At 41.5% G+C, this 22451-nt stretch overlaps 1 protein-coding gene across 6 annotated transcripts in view; it reads left to right on the forward strand.

The window, feature by feature from the left end:
* PARD3 (par-3 family cell polarity regulator) overlaps nt 1–17519 on the forward strand; it is an 823714-nt gene extending 806195 nt beyond the window's left edge. For 3 of the 6 annotated variants that reach the window (XM_036242150.1, XM_036242158.1, XM_036242167.1), the window contains exons 24-25: nt 9058–9185; nt 15578–16022. In XM_036242150.1, the coding sequence (XP_036098043.1) occupies nt 9058–9185; nt 15578–15971 (522 nt within the window). In that variant the 3' untranslated portion in view covers nt 15972–16022. Of the gene's footprint in view, nt 1–9057; nt 9186–15577 lie in introns of all 6 variants that reach the window. The other 3 variants (XM_036242174.1, XM_036242178.1, XM_036242173.1) reach the window with 3 other exon arrangements.
* The last annotated feature ends 4932 nt before the right edge of the window (nt 17520–22451 follow it).

Raw genomic sequence — 22451 nt, forward strand, 5'->3', positions numbered from 1 at the left:
TTACCTTATGACAAGATATAACAAAACTATTCTTGCTCTCAATTATGCATTTTTAAGTTCAGTAAATGTTTTTCTATATATATTTTCTTCAGAATCAGAGCCACAATAAATTAGCTCAGTGCATGTCTGTTGAATATCTACTATATGAAAGTACAGTATTTAATAATCCTTATTTCTTTATTCTTCCACAGCCTCTTTGTGTATTTGCTGAATCCCTCTTGGTTATCTGCTTCTATTCTATTCTAATTCATCCTCCACACAACCACCAGAGTGATCATTCTTAAATAAAACTTTGAATGGCATATGAATGCCCACAGGATACAATCCAAATTCCACAGTGTAGCATGCTAAATCTTCCTAAGTTTTTCCCCAGACTTGTACTTCGATCTTGTGTTTTGCCTTAGAGATGATGACACTTCTGGGAATGGGAGGTGTTGGAGCAGACTTGGGGGTTCAAGATGATGGGAATTTTGAAGAATCTATCTGGAAATTTGAGAGAGAGACAATTAGAGATGAATAAATAGGCTGCTGAGGCAAGAGAATCTCACTGAGGGTTTTAGTAAGGTCCCATCAATGTGGTAATGTGACCATAACCAACTATGCTTAGAGGACTTGGAAATAGAAAAAACAAATTTTTAGCTTTATACTTTGAAGGAGATTGGCAAGTGAGACATCACAGGAAATCGAAGAAGGCACTCAAAAACCCTGGTGAGGCCCTGGCTGGTTTGGCTGGTGGTTAGAGCATCCGCCTGCGGTCCTGAGAGACCCGGGTTTGGTTCCCGCTAAGGGCATGTACCTTGGTTGCAGTTTGTCCCCGGCCCTGGTTGGTCGTGAGGGTGGCAACCACTCGATGTGTCCCTTTCACATCGATGTTTCTCTCTCTCTCTCTCTCTCTCTCTCTCTCTCTCTTCCTCTCTCTGTCCCTCCCACTCTACCTGAACAAAAAAAATGGAAAAAGTGTCCTCGGGTGAGGATTAAAAAAAAAAAAAAACAAAACCCTGGTGAGGATGCAGGTGAAGCGTCACTCAGTCTGGGTAGGGTGGTAAGTACAGCTCAAGGAAGGATCACCCTGATTGCCTAGGAGGATGGTCAGCTGTCTAGGGGTCATACAAGCTAGAAGGCTGTTGTCAAGACAGTATATTTTTGGGAGGCCAGGATCTTGGAGGTGGTCCAGTTCTAATTGATGTTTGAGGTCCAAGGTGTGCCATCCATGCATGTGCATCCATTGTTTTTTTAATGTTTTTTCTTTCTTTATTGATTTTAGAGAGAGAGAAAGGGAGAGAGAGAGAGAGAGATGGAGATATTGATGAGAGAGAACATCAATTGGCCACCTCCTGCATGCCTCCCACTGGGGATCAGGCCCACTACCTGGGCATGTGCCCTGACCAGGAATCAAACTGGCGACCTCTTGGTGCAGGGGTCAACGCTCAACCACTGAGCCACACCGGCCAGGCAACATGTGCGTTTATAGAGGAGAGAGTAGCTCAAAAAAGTTGACTAGTTCAGTTCAAAGTTTTGGGAATATAATTATAGTAGATAGAGTAGGGGCAGGAAAAAAAAAGGAGAGTATTAGGAAAGTCTTGAAATAAAAAAATGATTTTGTTGTGTTTGGGGAAGGGTAAATGACCCAGCTGACGCAGAACTGAGAGGTTGGTGATGTAGAGAAGAAGAGAGAAAGGTAGAAATACAGTGGGAGCCGTTAGTGTGAGATTGAAAGTTTGAAAAAGAATGGAATCAGGACAGAACACTGGTGACCTGGCTCTGCAGGCCTCATTTTTCTTATCTGTAGACCAAGAGGGTTAGGTAGATGACTGAGTGTCTATAAGTAAACCCTTTTTTGAAGAAAACTTAAGAGGAATCAAGTGTGTAAAGTAAAAATGGAAGTTAGAGCTTCTCTCAGTGTGGTCCACGGACCAGCACCTTTCCCAGTGCTGGGAGCTGATAAGAAATGCACCTTCTTATCCTGCCTCAGACCTACTAGATCTTAACCTCTCTGGGTGGGGCCCAGGAATCTGTATTTTAATAAGCCCTCCAAGTCCGTCTAAAACATGTTTAACTTTGAGAAGCACTGTGGTAGAGTTTATATCACCTCTGAGACCCTCTTTGGTTTTAAAATTCAACACCCTTACTATACTCTACACAAGGCCAGAGAACTATAAAGGTTTTTGATCATGGGATTTAGTGATCAAATTGAAGTTGGCGGCAGATGAATTTTGTGAATGAAAGGAGAGGACCGAACAATGGGAAGACCATTACTAGTGGGAAGGACTGTGGTGTAGTTCAGGTGAGGAAGATGGGGCCTTAAAACAGGAAACTGGCAGTATGAGGCCAGCATCCACTAGTAAAATCTCCTTCTGAAACCAATCCTAACCCCACTTTGGGGTGTTACCAAAAAAAGTCCAGCAGATTTAATATCTAAGAAAATCTCTATATGTCCTCTGCAACAAAATTACTATTAATGGTATTTTTAATAAAGTATGTAGTTTATTTTTTTAGCTGATCAAGTAAATTGAGTCATTTCCATGTAACAACATAGCAGAATTTTTTAAATCTACTTATGTTGTTTGGCATAATTGACTCAATCTATTACTACTAGGTTTTTTAAGGCAGGCTTCTTTTGTGATATTTGGAAAACATCTTTACCTGTGTATATTTGCTCAAAAACACAGGTAAGGACCTGTGTATATTTGAAATGAGTAATGAGTGCAAGGCAAAGTGAAGGAGAAAACAGCGAGCGCACCTGGAAATGGTGCTCACACGCTATTCCAACTTTCAGAATCCCTTGTGGGTTTCTCTTTCCCAGTCCATACCGTGAGGAACAGTGTGACAGCCATTTTACTTTACCTGGAATGCAATGTCAAACCAGCATATTCACACCATTTATTCTTTAATTATTTAATTCATCAGGTTTCTTGAGTGCTTCCTGTGTTCCAGTCATTGAGTTTGGTGCTGGAACAGAAGGATGAGACAAGGAGGGCCCTCAGGACTCTGGCTCGGTCTGTGATGAGGGCATGCACAGACTACCAGGCACAGAGCAACCACTCCTAAATCGGTTGTGAGTGGTCAGGGAGGCTTGAAATACAAAATCTTGTGAATTTAGAAACACAAGTACTGAAGGTCATGAGCCAAATTATCGTATAGCAAAATACCATAGCTACTTTAGAGAGACAACTTGACTTGTATTATCACTTCCTGTGATGAATGAGCAGGGAACTATTTGGATGACAGGCTGATTACTTAAGAATGGAATAATGTCCTAAATTGTGGGGTCAGAAGTTGACCTTCTCTTTTTATTTATTTTATTTTCAAACAATTGGGATTTTGCTGTATGCTCTCCATTTTACTTGTGATGTTAATGAGCTTAAAGTGACTATAATTCTACTTAGAGTATCAATTTTCATACCAGTTCTCATTGTTATCCTAATAAGAGCTGCTTGCTTATTCAGAATGTAGCTTGGTATATGGTTTTTATTCTGTGTTTTACAAACTGAGCTTTGAGTATCTTGGAATCTTTTTTCTTTTCCCGTATTTATTCTGACCTTGAAAGGTCACTATGTTTGGAAAGGGTGAGACCATGATCTCACTCACTGGATTAGTTTATAATCATTTTAGTTTTAAGGAACCACAAGATCATCTTCAAACTGTGTACAACTTAGAACATATTAGTTGAAATTGCCATGATTGTTAGAAATGCCCACACACAAAGTACAACCAGATGTATCATATAGAAAAATATCCAAGCCATTTACTTTACATACAGAGAAAGATACTGCAGAAAATTCATCTGAGGAGCCCTTTTCAATTTATCCATTTTCAAAATGTTCTCTCTAAACTCTAGCAATACGGAATGCACCTGTTTCTGGGCTTTTGTTCAAAATAATGTTTGGGCCTGAGGGAGCTTTAGGTGAACAGAGGCTCAGAAAATTTCCTGAGCTCCATAACTGAACTGAATTCTCTCCCAAGTTGAGTAAGACAAGAATCAGAAAAAGCAACTTCCCCACATGGTGCCAGGTGTGACATAAATACAGCAGCAAGTTGCTTTAAATCTTTCCTAAGATGACAGAACAATAGCTAAGGTTAGGGTTATTATCACAGAACTCAGATATGGACGGCACTTATTGTTGCTTTTAAAAGAATTAAATTGCAGTCTGCAGACATAAGTATAGTATGCTGTTAAAACTTTGCAGATACTTGACTATCGCCCACAAGGAGACTTGCTGGCTGAAAGGACTGATAGATGGGATAATGGAGCATTTAATAGCTATGTTGCTAAATCCTTCCCATCCCAGGTTGGTAGTGAGTGAGAGTAGTTTAGTCCTTCAGATGGAAATTGATCCTCCGCAATGTGAATATCCTCTTCTCCCCCAAGCGTTCTTCATAGCTGTCTTTAAACAAATTTTAAAAAATCTGCCTTGAACTTTTGATGTAGGGTTCTGCCTGCTTTAATTAGAGAGCCAGTCTACAGTACACAGCCAGCAGCCACTCTGCACCCCTGCATCACCTTCCCTATACCTGGGGAATTTGAGAAAATAATGGTTTTCTTCTTTTTTAAGATTTCAAAGGTATCTGCTCTCATTTCCTCACAGTGGATGTACATACTTTGACTCAAAAAAATCCCTTCTGACTTGATAGCTTTGCAGTAGTGTTACTCAAGTTCAATTTGGGTGGAAGTCACCTCCCTTGAAAACTTACCAGGAGAAAGCCATTCTTGCAGCCAAGGGGTACTCAGGGCAAAAACCTCTGTGCTGCTGCAGAGCAGGTCCTTCTTCTTGTAGCCCTGATCCCATCCTGCTGGGCAAGGCCTCTGTGACCTGTGTGCCATGTCACTGGCAGAGGCCTCTGGTGGTGGAGATTCACAGGCTGCCCTGGGCTGCAGTCAGCCCGCAGCACCAGAAAGGGTGTGTCTGTAGAGCCAACCCTTTGTTTTCCTTGGTAGCTGCTACTTAAGATGGAGGAAAATAGATCCATCCACTGGTCAGGGAAGATGGGATGAAGACAGTAGTATGTTAAAACCAAATCATGTGTTTATAAAAACTTTATGAGGGAAATCGGCATGCTCTGCAGATTTCTCAACCATTACTCACATCATTAGTAGCAATTAAGCTTTTCAACATTCAGAACCTATAAGAGTTCAATCAATAATTGTCTAGTGGGTAATGGGGTAGAGGTGGAGGTCTGGAAGGCAAGATTGATAGACAAAAGTTAGCTTTGGACAAAAGTTATAAATAAGCCTACTATAGAAAATAATGACCTCTATTAGCAATGACCACTTTTAAACAGAGTAAACTATTTACATTCTTTATATGATTCAATGGCATAAAAATTATTTTTACCCTCTACCAACTCTCTAAATTACCATTTTCATATCAGAATATGGAATTTATATTAGAGTTGCAGCACATTTGAATTGCTAAAAGAAGGATTATAAATCTCAAGGGGACATCATTATTCTTGTTGTTGTCAGACTCATTATTGTCATCATCACCTTCATTATAGGTTTTCATCTAAAGCACACACACTTTGTGTGCTCTATACATACCCTTGCACACGAATGAAAATTTTAAATTTTTTATTGTTCATAATTTAAGTAGAAAATGCCCCTAAATTATCATTTATAAGAATAGTACATATGTGTGTATATGTGGATATATACAAGTGCACATACATGCTTACATGCTATTTTTCTTTTTGAATATTTTATGTAAACATTAATAAAACAGTAATGAATTTTATTTCAAGTGACACATATACTTTTATATTAAGCTTTAAAAGTCTTTTATTACCTAGTTCTGATTAGTACTGAAACTTTGTTCTGCATATATTTATTTTTGTTCTTTCTTTAGTCTATTAACTGTTAGCAGTTTTGGTTCTGTATTTTAATTTTTTGTATTGTCTTTTTTTATTTTAGAAAAATAAGAATGATTTTATTTAATTGAGGGAAATGCTTTGTTAATGACTTGATTTAGTGAAACACTATATGGAAGATACTTTTAAATTTGTTTTACATTCGTAAGTGATACCAAAATTGTATGGCTTTCACAAAGTTTATATAAGTTATATATAGTATAAATAGTATCTCTTTAATAATTATGATAAAGCCAGTAATTTGGAGCTCATTTACAAAAGCAATGTGCATAGTTTTCACTTGGGATTTAAACATCAGCAATGGAAAGATTCTTATATCATGGTCCTCTAGCATACTGTGTAATAAATACTTATGGATTACTTCATCTTACAACCGCTATCATATGGCCTTTGCAACCTGGGCAACTTTTTTTACTTGTGAGGTCATTGCCTGTTACCAATATCATCGAAAAAAAGGTCAGCATTATTTATAATTTGCATTCTTGAAACAGAGGTATTGCCTTGTTATCTGATGAATCTCCAGAATTGTTCCAATTATGCTTTATGTGTATGTTTCCCGGTATAGATGTCATTTTGTTGTTATAGTTGTTGATGCTGTTTTCTTTGAACACTGGCACTTCTCTCTGGGGTTACAAACTATCTCTTTCTTCATTTCTGTCTATGTTTTTGTAATTTGGGTCTCTCGACACATTATTCTGTTTCTGCCATAAGGATGGAAAACCACAGTATTTAAAAGTCAGGATACTTGATTGTAGTTCTGTTTCTACAATTTACATTTTTATGAGATAGTCTTTGAAATCATGAATGAGATTATTTTTGATTCAGGCCAAGTATAAAACTTTCCAGATGAACTTATTTAGTTGTTGCTTTAAGCTGGTCATGTATACAATCTTCCTTGAAATCTGTGGCCCAATAAAATTTCGTCTTAAAGATAAGGGTGATTATTTTTAATAACCTACCTTTCTGTATGCTTTGAAGAGCGAAATCGAATAAAATAGTAACAATAAGCCTGAGATTCTTATTTCATCATAGTGAGCATAACAGTATAAAATAGGTCAATACGTTAATACCAAACTCATTCACTCATTTTAAGTTTTCAGATCCCATCTGATGATAATTTCATTGTTGGAGTTCTTCAAGATCCAACAAGATGCTTGCTTCTCAGGAGGTTTGAGGTGAACAGTATCAGAAAACACACAGTTGAGGAAACAAAAGCCCTTCAACTTTTTTGTCCTTTTCTCTCCAGAATCACCTTTTCAGCTTCTGGGAGAAAAACTTAAACATACACCTAGAGTTTCTACAAGACCTTGCATTTTCTTTTCACATCTCCACAGCAATGTGTCACAGAACAGCATGAGTTCACAAAGCTGGTTGCTAGATCTCGCTGCAGAATGCCAGCTCTTTCAAGGCTGCTTTACACATGTATGCAGCTTATTCCAAGTGAAAAACAAAGCAAAATGTAGTTGCTTTTTAGGGCATAAAGGAAATTGTGTATATTTTCTTGCTTTTCTTTCCCTCTGTCCAGTGGCTTCTCTCAGGATTCCCAAGGCTCACTGTGACGGGAACAGCTCGGTTTTCTGTTTGGCCCGCCTCATCAAGTGTAATGGAAGAAAATTCCTGTCTCTTTTAATGTGGTTGATGAACACTTAGTTGATGCTTTGTTTGCAAAGCAGAACTTACTCAGCGAACTGCTTTCCTTGCGGAAGGCACCATTGATGTATATTTGACCCATGTTGTGGAGGGGGTCTCTGAACACACATTGTTCTGATGAGTATGGCTGTAAACACCCACTAGGAGAAACTGGGGTATTATAAAGCCTAATCTCTTCACACATTATTTTTATATCAGGATATTTTTAATATGTTTACTGACTATGCCCATGTGCTTTGAAATTTTTGTCCTGTATATTGCTGTATTATTGCTTACCAACAAGTAAGATAATGCTGGCCTGGCAGAAAGAGAGCTATAGACGATGCTTACTTTCTGTTCGCACAGAATCCACTGCAGGAGCCATTCTTTAAGTAAAAAGCCCACATAATTTCTTGCAGCTCTCCAAATAAATGCTATCACTCTATTTTAGAAAATTATCATTACGTCAAAGTCTTCCATTGGCTTTCAACTCTAAAAGAAAATCAATAACATGTTTTAACAGATATTCTTCACTCAGAATATGCCTGTTGCACAATATTGCATAACACCAAGGGGAACAGAGGTTAGCATGCACCAAAAGGATTATTTATTTAGAAGTGTGTGCCACTGATGTTGTGATCAACCATTGTTGGATGTTTGTAGCATTAGATGTATCGTAGTACATTTTGAGCAGAGTTACTTTTATTTCAAAAGGCCAGATCTAGAAGGTAAGCTAAGACCAGTCTATGAGAAGGCAGAGAATCCACAGGGCTTGGTCTACACAGCACAGTGCACACATCTAGTATCTGATTTGGGTGAGAGGCACAATCAGCTGATGACCTTCTGACCAAAGTATTTAGCCAGCAGGATTGAACATTTCTCTATAGGATATAATTAACCTAGGTAAAAATGCCACTTCCTAATCACTAAGGCAAAATATTTTATCTCAAAACCAATTCAAGTAACTATTAGCTTTCAGGTTTATTCTTTTGATAAGCCTTTCTTTTCCCCATTTGGCTACCAACTGTGGACTGAAGGACACCTATGCATGGCTAACAGTGGCTAGTTTCCACTAATCTCAGTTCAGAATTGTCATTCTTTGGGAAAAGGGAGATCAGCTTATATTTTGTTCTACTATTAAACTAAAATATGTAACCATTGAAAACATTCATCAGCATGGCTTTCAAGTTTGTACCTATCAACTTTCCTACTTTTGTTAATTACTGTAGCAAATTTTTATTTATTTACTTGGCATTGAATTTTAGTTTGTTGTGTATACAGTGATATAAACTGCTATTTAATGTCAGGATGTGCTAAACCTCATTGGGAAGACTTAGAAAGGTTAACCTCTCAATTTCCAACCATTCTAAGCCGTAATTAAAATTTAAGATGATTCCATATTTGGAGCTCACAAGAACAATTAGATATCTCTTTTCTCAAACTTGAGAAAATTGTACTTGATTTTATTTTAATTTTACTGAATTTACCAAATATTTCTAAGTCAATCTATAGGAAAGGATGTGATTCCCTTCTCATGAATGATTTTGTATTTTCGTCCTGCAGCCCAGCTCCCGACCTGCAGCACAGAGCGGCCGGCACTCGGTGTCCGTGGAGGTGCAGATGCAGCGCCAGCGGCAGGAGGAGCGCGAGAGCTTCCAGCAGGCCCAGCGCCAGTACAGCTCTCTGCCTCGGTACTTCTGAGACTGCGGGCTTCTCCACCTCACACATGGTGGTCAGAGAAGGACCACAAGTGGGTGGTGGGGGTTGTTGCCTGGCATAGAGGCCATCTTAGTATGTGGCAAGAAGACTAGACAGAAGGGTGTATCAGGAGATGCCAACATGATCACTCAAAAACTCCATAATGACCTGACATGACAAGTGACCTGGCAGATGAGTACTTAGGGACTGGACCTGGATCATGGTATTGGTTCTGCAGCCTCCTATGTGACCATGGACAAGACAGTTTCCTCATCTGAAAAATGGAAAGATAACCTCATTTCGCTTAGTTCCTAGAGTAACTAGAGTAACTGATACTTTGTGTACCTAGTGCTCTGCAGAAGGGTGGGGTGATTGCTCCATGTATTGAACTTAGGTGGGTCCATGGTCCCTGACCGCGCCCTCTTGCTCTCCTGCCAGCTCCGTGTTTGCTTGTGTAGCTCCTCAGAGGGTCCCCATGAGTCCAACTCATTAGCTGACAGCCACATGGCAGTACCTCTGCTCCGGGGCTCTGTCGGGCCTGGAAAGTGCTCAGGGGATAGAGCCCTCACATGTGAAATAATGACCATTTTTTCATCTGAGTATTTTCTACATACATAGTAAAGAATAAAAATATTTTAAAATGTTCAGCTTTCCAAACTTCCCAAAACAAGTCACTCCTAGTAATTACAATCTTAATTTCTAATAAAGATGAGCCCCTTTGAATGTTAAATAGTCACTATAATAACTGTGAGGGCTTTGATCATACTGACTGGGGTCACCAAGGGAATGAGAATTTGTTCTAGGATAAGTACTATTACTATAGTAACTTGTTCATTCAGTTCTTTTTTTAGTTCATAAAATTATATGTCCTTTGAGGAATAAATTATTTTATTTTAAATAGGAGGATAACTAACAGTCATTTAGCCAACTCTAGGTAAGTGTCATTGAAGCTTAGGTCTGGACAGGGCCTGGAGATCATCTTGTCTTACAAAGAAACAGCTCTGAAAGATTGGGCATCTTTCCCTAAGGTCACACAGCTAGTATGGAATTCTGACAATGCAAACCCAAACCTTCCCGTGCCCTTTATAACCATTAATTTATATGGCTCACTGCTACCAAAAGCTTTGTTCCCAAGTCTGGAATATTGACAGATGTAGGTGTGAAGTCCTCCTCTGTGCCCTAGTGCCCCCAGCATTTGGAAAGAGTCCACTGTGTGAATCAGCCCAGTGCCTCCGCTGCTAGATGCCTCAAGGATTGTACATGAGGTTCTTCCATGTGAGTGCCCTTCCCTCAGCCCGCTGGCTTGCAGGTGTCAGGCAGATGAGCATGATAATGTAGATGAATTGACACACCTGGCATGGCCCTGCTGCCACAGCTGCATAGGTGGCCCATGTGAATGGCTACGATGTGCTATTGGAATATATTGTTTGTGCAGGGACCAGGATCTTAACCTGTTGGCAGATTGTTTGGTTTTCTGTATCTTAGTTGTGTTTGAGAGTATTTATAAGAAATAGAGGAGAACTATCATAAAGTGTATATAAGAAGAGGAGTGAGTGGACATGCACAGAACTGAGGAAGGGAAGTGGAAGAGATGGTGGCCAGAGGGCCTGGAAGGGCAGATGGCCTGATGGGAGAGAGATGAGGGTCTTGGTCCCTTAGGAAGAGCACACAGATCGATGCTTCCACAGAATCTGTCCTGGTCACATTCCCTAGGAGCTCAGTATTTCTTTTTTTTTTTTTCCTCACCCGAGGACATTTTTCCATTTTGTTGTTCAGGTAGAGTGGGAGGGAGAGAGAGGAAGAGAGAGAGAGAGAAAAACATCGATGTGAAAGGAACACATCGAGTGGCTGCCACCCACACAACCGACCAGGGCTGGGGACAAACTGCAACTGAGGTACATGCCCTTAGCGGGAACCGAACCCGGGTCTCTCCGGACCGCAGACCGACGCTCTAACCGCTGAGCCAAACCGGCCAGGGCAGAGCTCAGTATTTCAAACATATCCTTCTCTCCTGGCACGTCTCTCCCCTTCTCCACTCTCCACCTGTCCTTTTCCAGCACCTCTCTCTGCCTCCCTTCCTCTCTCTCCCTCTGCTTCTGGGGCACCTGGTAGAAGTATCCGTATTTGCATGTAGAAGAGGGTTGCTGCTGTTGGTACTACTGGTGTCATTTAGTGTTTCCCTAAATAACTAAAACTTTCCCTTTAAGTAATTGTGACTCCCTTACTATTAGCCATTTTATTCTGAGCAGATGTGAGAAAAGTAGAAAATCAAAAATGGAAGAGTTGTGTACATTTAGGCAGCTGGGGCTGGTCATGCTTCTTCTTTGAGAATAATTTCTCAATGTGAATCTTCACGTATGTGAGGAAGATTAAGAGTGTGGAGCCTTGTGCCCAGCCTGCCTGCCAGCGGAGCGGCTACCTTCCCGGCAGGCTGGGTGCGAGCCCTGGGCGAGGGTAATGGAGCCACGCAGGACGGGGAGGCTGCAGCAGCCTGCCTGAGCCTCAGTCCAGGCCACATCTCTGACATGTGATATTCTTCAAAGACACTGACCTCTGCCTTTCGGATGTTGACAATTAGCAGAGTTTTATCTAAACAAGTTGGTAGGGCATTTGATACCAAAAAGATTTCACACACAAAAAATAGTTCAGTTGCCAAGTGAAGCATAAAATAAAACAAATGGTCAAGACTTTGTCTCAGTCACGCTAGATAAGGTGATTTGAATTAGAGGGATATATGTGAGCCAGAGTGGCTTGAAATTCTAACTGTAATTAAGGAAGCCTGTGGGCAGAATTCAAGTTTCATTTTGAAATGTCAGTAGGAAACATTAGCCAGATGGTGACACTAGTTCTGAAGGGAAGGGGCTTGAGTGGCCCCACACTCAATTCTCAATCAGGCTGAGATTTCTTTTTTTATTTTTTAAATTTCTAAATTTGTTTTCTTTTTTTCTTTCTTTTTTCAAATCTGTTTTTTAGTCCTACATTAGTTCCTTTATTTAGTACCCAAAAGGCAACTCAAACTGAGCAGTATGTTCAGTCATAGTCACTGATAGAAAGACTTACTTAAGATCCTTTATTACTTTTTTAAGAATTTCCCTGCTTTCTCACCATTTCCTCTTTATCTTTTCCTCTCCTTGGTTTCACATCTATTGGTGTCTCACTTCTCTGCTTTGTATGTCTCACTTTGCTGTGTCTTCACACCCCGGCACAGTCTCCCCACCAGGCCCAGTTATTATGTCCCTAAGGTGCTTGTCAACTTGTTGGCTTGGTCTTTATGTCTTTCTTCATCCTTCTGCGTCCTCCTCACCTTGGTGGCAAGCTGGCTTTCCTCAGACATTGGGTCTTTGCTATGAATCCTCTGCACAATGATGGCCTTCAGATCACATTGGAGATCATTATAATCATTGATACAAACCAGGGAATGTGCATTCAGTAGATTCAGAAATCTCTAGTGGGCTCATTCCAAGACCAAAGAAGCCTGCATGTTGGTTATAAAGAAATTCAGTGGAAGGAGATTGATGTTTTCTTGCTGCTGCTGCTGCTGCTGTGCCTTTGGGCAATCATGAGACAGTCTAAAGCTTTCTTCTCATTTCTGTGCAGCTGTGTGGACTTGTCATCACTTAGTGAGGGTTCTTCAGTTATTCTCTAGGGCCTTGCTCTCCTCCTGCCTCTACCCAATTTCTCTGACAAAGGAAGAGAAAGGTAATATTTTCCTTTATTTTTCTTCTTTGGTCAGAAAAATGTCCAAAAAACCCAGAGCCTACTCTTCGAAGGCAAAGTGACATTGCCTTCAGACTACTCCTCCTACACCCATTAGTCAACCATTTACTCTGTGCCACACTTTTCTAAGCATTTTGCATTGTATTATTTTGTTTATTTCTGTCCCATAACCCTATGAGGTTAGATATTATACCTATTTCACAAATAAGGCAAGCTGGGCCCAGAAAGCATAATACTCCCGGTGTCACCCAGCCGGAAAGTGACAGATTCCAGATTTGAATCTATGTCTATCTGATTGTATGCCGCTCTCCCACTGTGCCTAGTGCTCAGGTGACTAGTATGCTAGTGTAGGAGACACTTGTCTGATGAACTGTTATGTTTCTCTGTGATTTGCTCATTTTCTGTGTCTTAAGAGTTGTGGGTACCGCTAGCTTCCTTACCAAGGAAGAGTGTGTGTGTGTGTGTGTGTGTGTGTACATGTATATGTATCTATGTGTATGTACTTTCTCTACATATCTTAGTTCAAACCTCAGGGAGGTCTGCTTCCTACTCTCTATGTGATTAATTTGAAGAAAATTTTGGCTAAAAGAAATTCTCGCACATCATCAGAGTTTTCATTCCTAGCAAACCATTAGTGATCTCTCAACGTGTTCCTGGAATGAGTCAAAGTTCATGCCCTGGCCAGCTTGGTTCGGTGGTTAGAACATTGGCTCATGGACCAAAGGGTTGCAGGTTCGATTTCAGTCAAGGGCACATACTACCTGGGTTTCAGGTTCGATTCTCTGCCCCAGTTGGGGTTGTGCAGGAGGCAAGCGATCAATGTGTCTCTCTCACGTTGATGTTTCTTTCTCCAACCACCTTCCTCCCTCCCTCTCTTCCAGTCTCTATTAAAAAAAAAAAAAAAAAAATCAATGGAAAAATATCCTCGGGTGAGAATTAACAACAACAACAAAAAAAATTCAACTTATGGTGCATGACCTCCACAGAGCGAATCCTCGGGCATTCCAGAGTTGGGGAGTGGGGCATGAAGAGGGTTTGTGGGTCTCAGGCCCAGGATAAGAAAGAGGTGAATGTCTGCAGCCTATTTCTGGTTATCTTTAGATTGATAACTAACTTATGAAGGAGTTCCACTTTTGTTGTTGTAACATCAATAACAAGTTAGTTGTTTTAATTAAAGTTTCATGATTAATGTCAAATCCCTGGTTTCATGCTAGCACTTTCCATCATTCCTGTCTCTGGGCAGATTAACATATGACTTTTTAAGTAAGATAATCAATGCTTTAGGCAAATAAACTATTCCATCAAATGTAAGGATTCTTGCCTGGTCTGATTATACAAATGGTCTGATTCCCCTTGGGAGAGAACCAGATAGACATATTGTAGACTGCTCAATTAATCATAGCCATATCCAAAAATGATACTGATTATTAGTTTATTTCCTTATTGCAAATATCCCTGACTACTTTTTAGGCCATATGGAAAATGGGCATATCTCATCCCAAACCATACTGATGGCACTTTCAAGTGTTCAAAAATGCAAAAGTGCTTCATCTCTGTGGGACACCCAGTGACGGCATAGACCGTTTTCCCTCTGCAGGGCCCTTTTGAACATTTCATCATGTGTGTGTGGATGTAAAAGGCTGAGCGATGCACACTGTCACCAGATGGTTTTCTTATAGATAAATGGAGCAATAGATTCTGTTTTATTACTCAATTCTCTCTCCCTCTCTTCCATTTTCAAAGCTAAAACTTAGGGCATGTCTTCCTTCCTAGCACAAAATTATTTCACTTTATCATAGCCAATTTTATTGTAAACTCATAAAAGCATCTAGACACTTGATAGTAAATTAAAGACATTTCAAAACAATAATGTTTTCTAAAAATGATGTGCAACTTTATTGAACAAATGATAAGAATTTGATTTATTCCCCTATCCTGTGATGAGCAAAAGTGAGTTTAGTAAGCTGTCCTGGCCTTTGGTGAGGGTGCGGTGCACGAGGAAATAGTGCTTGCTCTCCAGACCTCCGCGTCTGCGGTCTTGGGAGCGTGAGCGAGCGAGCTCGGGCAGCGGTTGCAGACGTATACGGCCTGAAAGCCCGGGCCGTAGGGACTGCCTGTTGCGTTTTCAATCATAGAGGAGCCTAGACTTAAATCTTTCGTAACCGAACTCATATTGTAATCCATACATGTACTTCCTGTGAGCTAGCATCTTGGGTATCATGGTGGCAGCTGTGTAAAATATTTGTTTTGCTTGTTTAGAATTGACTTGTAATGTTCTGAAGCAAGCAATTATTGCCGGGGTAGATGTTGCCAGATTTCTAATCCTCCTCTGCAGCATCTTGCCAATGTGTCTAAATTGTAGGAGATACATGTCACCCTAAGTAGAACAGACATTACCTCCCCAGGCACAAAAGGAGGACCCTGTTTCTGAATCGTTGAGTCAGTTGTCTCCCCTGTTTAGCCCACATTTGTTCACTGGTCTGAGACTTGAGCTTGCTGAAGACAGTCGTGTCTTCTTCCTCCAGCCCCCCGAGGGCTGGGCACATTGGCAGAGCATAATACTATTTGTTGAAATATTGAAATGCATCTTCTCCCTTACCCCTTTCCTCCTCGTGTTCTCTGTCCCCCTCTCCCAAGCTCACACTGACCTTTGGGTTTTGCTTTCTAGGCAAAGCAGGAAAAATGCCAGCTCTGTCTCCCAGGATTCTTGGGAGCAGAACTACTCACCGGGGGAAGGCTTCCAGAGTGCCAAGGAGAACCCCCGGTACTCCAGCTACCAAGGCTCCAGAAATGGCTACCTGGGCGGGCATGGCTTCAACGCCAGGGTGATGCTGGAGACTCAGGAGCTCCTTCGCCAGGAACAGAGGCGGAAAGAGCAACAGATGAAGAAGCAGCCCCCTTCCGAGGGGCTCAGCAACTATGACTCGTATAAGAAAGTCCAGGACCCCAGTTACACTTCACCTAAGGGGCCCTTCCGGCAGGACGTGCCCCCCTCCCCTTCTCAGGTCGCTAGGCTGAACAGACTCCAGACTCCTGAGAAAGGGAGACCCTTCTATTCCTGAGCAGGAGAAGAGCGGATGCTTCATTCATGCAATAAAGGACATTTTCCTATGGAGACTTGTATTTTGGGAGTTTTCTTAAAAACCTCCACGGTACTATAGAATATTTCTGTTGTTGGTATCAGTGCCTTTAAGCAGTATGGGCAAAGAAATGGAAGGCCTTAATGTCTTTGCCAGTATGTCACAAGTGTATTTCATGGAAGGATTTCCCACCATCTGACAATCATCTGCTCGAAGCATTTGTGTGCTTTGCATCTCTCAGGAGGACTAGGAATTCTTGGCCCCACTCAAGAGATGTTCATGGATTTGTGTTACAGCCCCATATAACTAGTGGTGACAAATTACCTTGAAGCTGAGGTAATGTTTATTTCCCTTTAACTTTTCTAGATGTGAGGTGACTCTCAATTTCTGGTGGATGGAAGTGGGTGACATATTCCAGAAATCGGGCTTTATGGTACTTCACATCACAGTCATTTATAATTGGCATGATTTTCCTTCTTTCTCAGCTCCTCAAATTCTTTCATGTTATAAAGAAGTAAGCCATATTCCAACACTGTCTGGTTATCAGGAGGCTCCTTTTGTAACTGCCTTATAACTCTACATTACCAATAAAGTGATCACTCTGGTCTGAGATTATAAATGCACTTGTTTGGCCATGTTCCTAACACCTGTTGAGTCACATCTCTGCATAGGGAAGGTGAGAGACGGGGCCCCGGTGGGGATAGACTGGGCCTGCCCATCAGCCTGTGTGGATCATGATGTGGGAGGTGGGAGCTAAGGAAACAATTCTCCCAGGATGAGCTTCTGGCCCAGTACATCCCAGTAATTATTTTAATTCGTTTTTGATTGACAAGTTAGCAGTAAGGGCATAGAGTGGGACAAAGATAGGTCAGTCATTTGGAGATTCTAAAAACTCATCTGCTTTCTATTGTTTCTCAAGTTGATTGGAATTGACGTGTGTCTAGTGCCTCTACATGCTGTATCTCTCCCTGGTGATGTCGTCCATGCGCCTAAGCCATTCTGCTACGAGACAGAAAAGACACTTCACAAAGAGAACATTCTGGTGTCCCCGAACAGTGGTGACAAAAGTGCTTCTCATGTCAATATTTTAATGTGCTTGTGAGTCACAAGGACCTCATTTGCTCTTGTGTTTTCATGCTGGTCTCAACATCATGTATTGTAAACCATGGCTGGGTTGCTAAAGTGCCTGCAAATCCCGATGTGAAAACGTTTGAGATAAAAGCTCAGCATACCGTGTATTAACAAAAAAAGACCTATACTGATATGCCTATTTCTTTTTACTGGCACATTGTATTTTGTGTCCACCTTTTTTAGAAAATGTGTGAAGTGTCCATACTTGTACCTGTGTCTCTTTTGCAATTCTGGGTAACGGTTGTATTTGTTCATAACGTGCGGCGATGTTTCAGTGGTGGTCCCGAGGTAAACGCGGTGGCCTGGAACGACGCTCTTGCGCACAGCCTGCCTGAGCGGTGAGAAATAGCTTTCTCTGTACATATGAGACTTAAAATAAAAGGCATATTTCTTCCTGTTGTTTGTGGTGTCTATAGTATTTTTGTGGAAACTCTCCTAGCTGGAGTGTTGTTGTTGTTGTTTTTAATGTATATTAATAGGTGTGGGTTTGTTTTTTCATATCTAGAGAAAATTGTAAGTTTCCTTGTATCTGTCTGTGCAAATGCAGCAATGTGTGATTGATTGCATATTTGAACACCTGAGGAGAGAGGGGACAGGAAAAGGGAAACATCTTTTTTTAAAAAAATTTTAAATTGATTTTTAGAAAGAGAGAGGAAGTGAGAAGAATGTGAGGGCGAGAGAAAGAGAGGAGAGAGCGAGAGAGATCTGTTGTTTCACGTATGCCGTCTTTGCTTGATTCTTGTATGTGCCCTGACTGGGGGTCAAACCTGCAACCTTGGCATATTTGGACAATGCTCTAAACAAGTGAGCTACCCAGCCAGGGCAAGAGGGACCTTCTTTTTTTTTTTTTTCAGGAGGGAGGGAGAGAGAGAAACATCAACGTGAAAGGGTAACATTGAGTGACCACCACCCGCACGACCAACCAGGGCCGGGGACAAACTGCCACTGAGGCACGTGCCCGTAGCGGGAACCGAACCCTGGTCTCTCTGGACTGCAGGCCGACGCGCCAACTGCTGAGCCAAACCAGCCAGGGCAAGGGGGACCTTCTTAACGAGTCCCATGGAAGGTCCAGGCTGCTGAAAGAAGCCTGGGGAATTCTAAAGTTAAAGGAGCCAATACAGTAGAACAAAATTTAAAAAATAAGACAGGCCCTGGCTGATTTGGTGAACTGAAGGGTCGCAGTTTCAATTCCAGGCCATGGGCACCTACCTGGGTTATAGGTTCGATCTCTGGTGCAGGTTGGGGTCATGCAGGAGGCAACCAATCAATGTGTCTCACGTCATTGTTTCTCTCTCTCTTCCCCCCTCCCTTCCACTCTCTAAAAATGAATGGAAAAATACCCTCCGGTGAGGATAAACAAAAAACAAAACAAAAAAAGACAGAAAACTACATAAATATTTCTATGATTGTTTTTTGCTCCCTTTGCATCAATTTGGCAAGCCAGATGTTTTGATTGAGTTCTAGCCAAATGAACGGTGAGCCTAGAGAAATGTCCAAATTCTTGTTCACTTCCAATACTAACCTGGTCTTTATTTCCCAAATGATGAAATAAGGCTTTGCTAAATCTTTCAGATGGACACTCATTACAATTTGTATGGTGCTTTGATGGTACATCCTAGCTATATGTGTTAAACACAAATATAGATGTGGTCCCTACCCAAGAGCAAGCCTCGCTAAGACCTGTCAAAATGCCTTTCTTGTAGAGTGTCTGGCATCAGTTGGTTGTCATAGCAGCCCTCATCATGTCACTAGATCCAAATTCTATCACCTCAGGATTCTAATAAGAGATGTATAACAAGCCAAATAAAGAACATGTCTTTGGTTCTTATATGCATGCACGATGTGGAAAGTAGAATAGGAAGATGGACAGATTTCTTAATTTTCTCACTGACCAGGAGGCCCATTGCAAATACCAAAACTGGCAGGTTATTCATCTCACTGAGAAGTAGAGCAGGAGAGGTGATACTGAATATTGTGGGTACCTAAATCACAAAGGAATTTGTACATTCACACTGATAATTTGAGCCATCCTGAGGAGGAGGAATAGATGTGGGTCAGCGTAGAAGTGAGAATAGGCTCCATGAAGCAACCTTGTCTGAATGAGCTGCCCTGTGGCTTCAGAACGGGGCTGTGCGCGGATCTCGGGAGAGTCCACAGGAAGAGCCAGGCAGGGTGTGGTCTGCACACACACTGTTCTGCCCCGTACCACACTTGGATGAGGATGGATGAGGAGTGACTCAGCTGTCCTTCAGAAAAGATGGTCCCACTATTACATTATCACCACTTTAAGACTATATAGTCTTATAAAGATTTACATAGAAATATAAATTGTAGCCCGGGCCAGTTTTGCTCAGTGGTTAGAGCATCGGCCTGCGGTCCAGAGAGACCCAGGTTCGGTTCCCACTAAGGGCGCATGCCTTGGTTGCAGTTTGTCCCCAGCCCTGGTTGGTCGTGTGGGTGGCAGCCACTCAATGTGTTCCTTTCACGTCGATGTTTCTCTCTCCTCTCTCTCTCTCTCTCTCTCTCTCTCTCTCCCTCCCTCCCTCTCTCCCTCCCTCCTTCCCTCCCACTTTATCTGAACAGAAAATGGAAAAATGTCTTCAGGTGAGGATAAAAAAAAAAAAGAAATATAAATTGTAAAAATAATATTATATAACATATCTATATTATATGTAATTCAAGCACCACCACTCCCTCCCTGTGGTCTGTTAGACCACAGACTGCTCAGAGGTCGAAGCACCCACAATTACACAGTATGTCCCATGTCCCATAAACAGGAAGGAGCATGGGAACTGGACTGCTCAGGTTTTCTGACAAGGACATCAAATATATCACATCAGAGGTAGTAAATTAAATGAATCTTCTATTTCTTTGAGTGGGAAAAATTTGTTTTATTAGAAACCCTTTATGAGAAGGGGCAGAAAGCAGGCAAACTGAGCTGACCACTTTGTCAGCAGCGTGCTTGGTGATGATCTGCCACCGCTGTAGGGAATCAGTGAGGGAAAACGGAGAAACATCTGTAACAAAAATGCCAGTAACCGCTGGCCAGTTTGGCTCAGTGGTTAGAGCATTGGCCTGTGGTCCAGAGAGACCCGGGTTCAGTTTCTGCTAAGGGCACGTACCTCAGTTGCAGTTTGTCCCCAGCCCTGGTTGGGTCGTGCGGGTGGCAACCACTCGATGTGTCCCTTTCACGTTGATGTCTCTTCTCTCTCTCTCTCTCTCTCTCTCTCTCTCTCTCTCTCTCTCTCCCTTCCCCTCCCTTCCACTCTATCTTAACAATAACAACAAAAGTCCTCGGGTGAGGATAAAAAAAAAAAAAGAATTCCATTTGATGCTATTGATCAATCATCCTTTGCTTAGCAAGAGAATTGCTTTCCCTTACAAGTTTTTTTCTTTTGGAGTTTAGATTTAAAGGATCGCCTTTTTCTCATTTTTAATTTTTTAAAGCAAATTATATGCACATTAGCCTACCCCTCCCGAGATGGGTCTGTTCCATACTGGACACAGAAGAAAAGTACAAGAAATAAGACAAAGTCCTTTCTCCGTGATGTTGAATAATTACTCACCTTTCCTCCTTAGCACTTATTTGCTCAAAGGATCAATTAAATGTGCGAAAAACATGCTTTTCTGAGTCTCAACTAACTGCTGCGCCACCTCACACTGTTGTTGGCTTATAAAAGCCATTTGGACTTTGTCCCCAGACGCTTCGGCTGGGTATCATGGGAGCATCTGCTGCTGGAGGTGGGGCCAGTGGCAGGAGCCTGTCTCTGAGGCAACTCTGCTGCTTGCTGGGAGGCTCCTTTTGAAACTGTAGTTTGGCTTCCTTGAGGGGTTTTATGATACAAATATTTTAAGTACAACTTTGAAGATTTTGCCATTAAAAACAGTCTCACATGGCTTAGGGCCCAGCCGACTGCAAACTGGGAGGGGGAAGAGTTTCACATATTGCTGGCAAGTGACAGGCAGGGAAACCACGCACATTTCTAAACCAGTCATGACCCTGGCTAGTGATTCCACTTTAGGGGTCAGTTCATATCGGACTTGCTTTCATTTAGTTCTAGTTGTCACTGGCAACATACTTATCACAATTGTTTATATTGAGATGAAATGGGTAAAAACATCAGCCCAACACCCTAGAGATGGGTCAGATTAGGTAACTTGCCAATGAATGTGTGGTATTTTGGAATACTGGAAACCTTTGAACTTGTCTTGTGAACCCTCAAAGGGAATTTGCCCTGCACATGCCTTGACCTGCAAGTCAATTTCCAAACTTTTCTTAACTTTATCTACTTGGCTTGCCTTCCATCTGAACCCAGGGATCTCCTCCTCTCTGGTCCAAGCAACCGAGGCATTTCATAAAACCCGCAGAGTGCGCAGCTGCCCCTGGCTGCTTTATCCACAGAGCAAATTATAATTTGTACAATACCCTCTTCTTTTTGGACCTATAAACCCTGTGAAGCAGGTGAGAAAAATGATAGTCCAACTTAAAAAAATTTTTTTATTGTCAACAGTATTACAGACGTCCCCCATTTTTCCCCTTTGGTGCCCCCACCCAGCCCTGCCCCACTTCAGGTCTTCAACACACTATTGTCTGTGTCCATGAGTTATGCCACATGCATATAATTCTTTGGTTAATCTCTTCCTAAACTCCCCCCAGCCCCCTTCCTTCTGAGATCTGTCAGTCTGTTCCATATATCCAGGTCTCTGGATCTATTATGTTCCTCAGTTTATTTTATTCATTAGATTCCACATAAAAGGGAGATCATGTGATATGTTTCTTTCTCTTACTGGCTCATTTTGCTCAGTATAATAATCTCCAGGTCTATCCACACTTCCTTAAAAAGTAAGAGCCCTTTCTTTTTTACAGCTGTATAGTATTTCAATGTATATATATGTACCACAGCTTTTTTATTCACTCACGTACTGATGAGCACTTGAACTGTTTCCAGATCTTAACTATTGTAAATAGCACTGCTATGAACATCCTTTCTGATTGGTGTTTCGGGATTCTTAGGACATATTCTCAGAAGTGGGATCATGGGGACAAATGGCAATTCTATTTCTATTTTTTGGAGGAAACTCCATAATGTTTTTTATAGTGGTTGCACCAGTCTGCATTTCCACCAACAGTGCACTAGAATTCTCTTTTCTCCACACCCTCATCAGCATTTGCTGTTGATTTGTCGATGGTAGCCATTCTGGTGTGTGTGAAGTGATACATCATTGTCATTGTAATTTGCATTTCTCTGATGATTAGTGACATTGAGCATTTTTTCATGTCTCTTGGCCATTTGTATGTCCTCTTTGGAGTAATGTCTATTTATGTCCTTT

Source organism: Molossus molossus, unplaced genomic scaffold (genome assembly GCF_014108415.1).
Source record: "Molossus molossus isolate mMolMol1 unplaced genomic scaffold, mMolMol1.p scaffold_m16_p_1, whole genome shotgun sequence".
In the NCBI taxonomy this organism is placed as follows: Eukaryota; Metazoa; Chordata; class Mammalia; order Chiroptera; family Molossidae; genus Molossus; species Molossus molossus.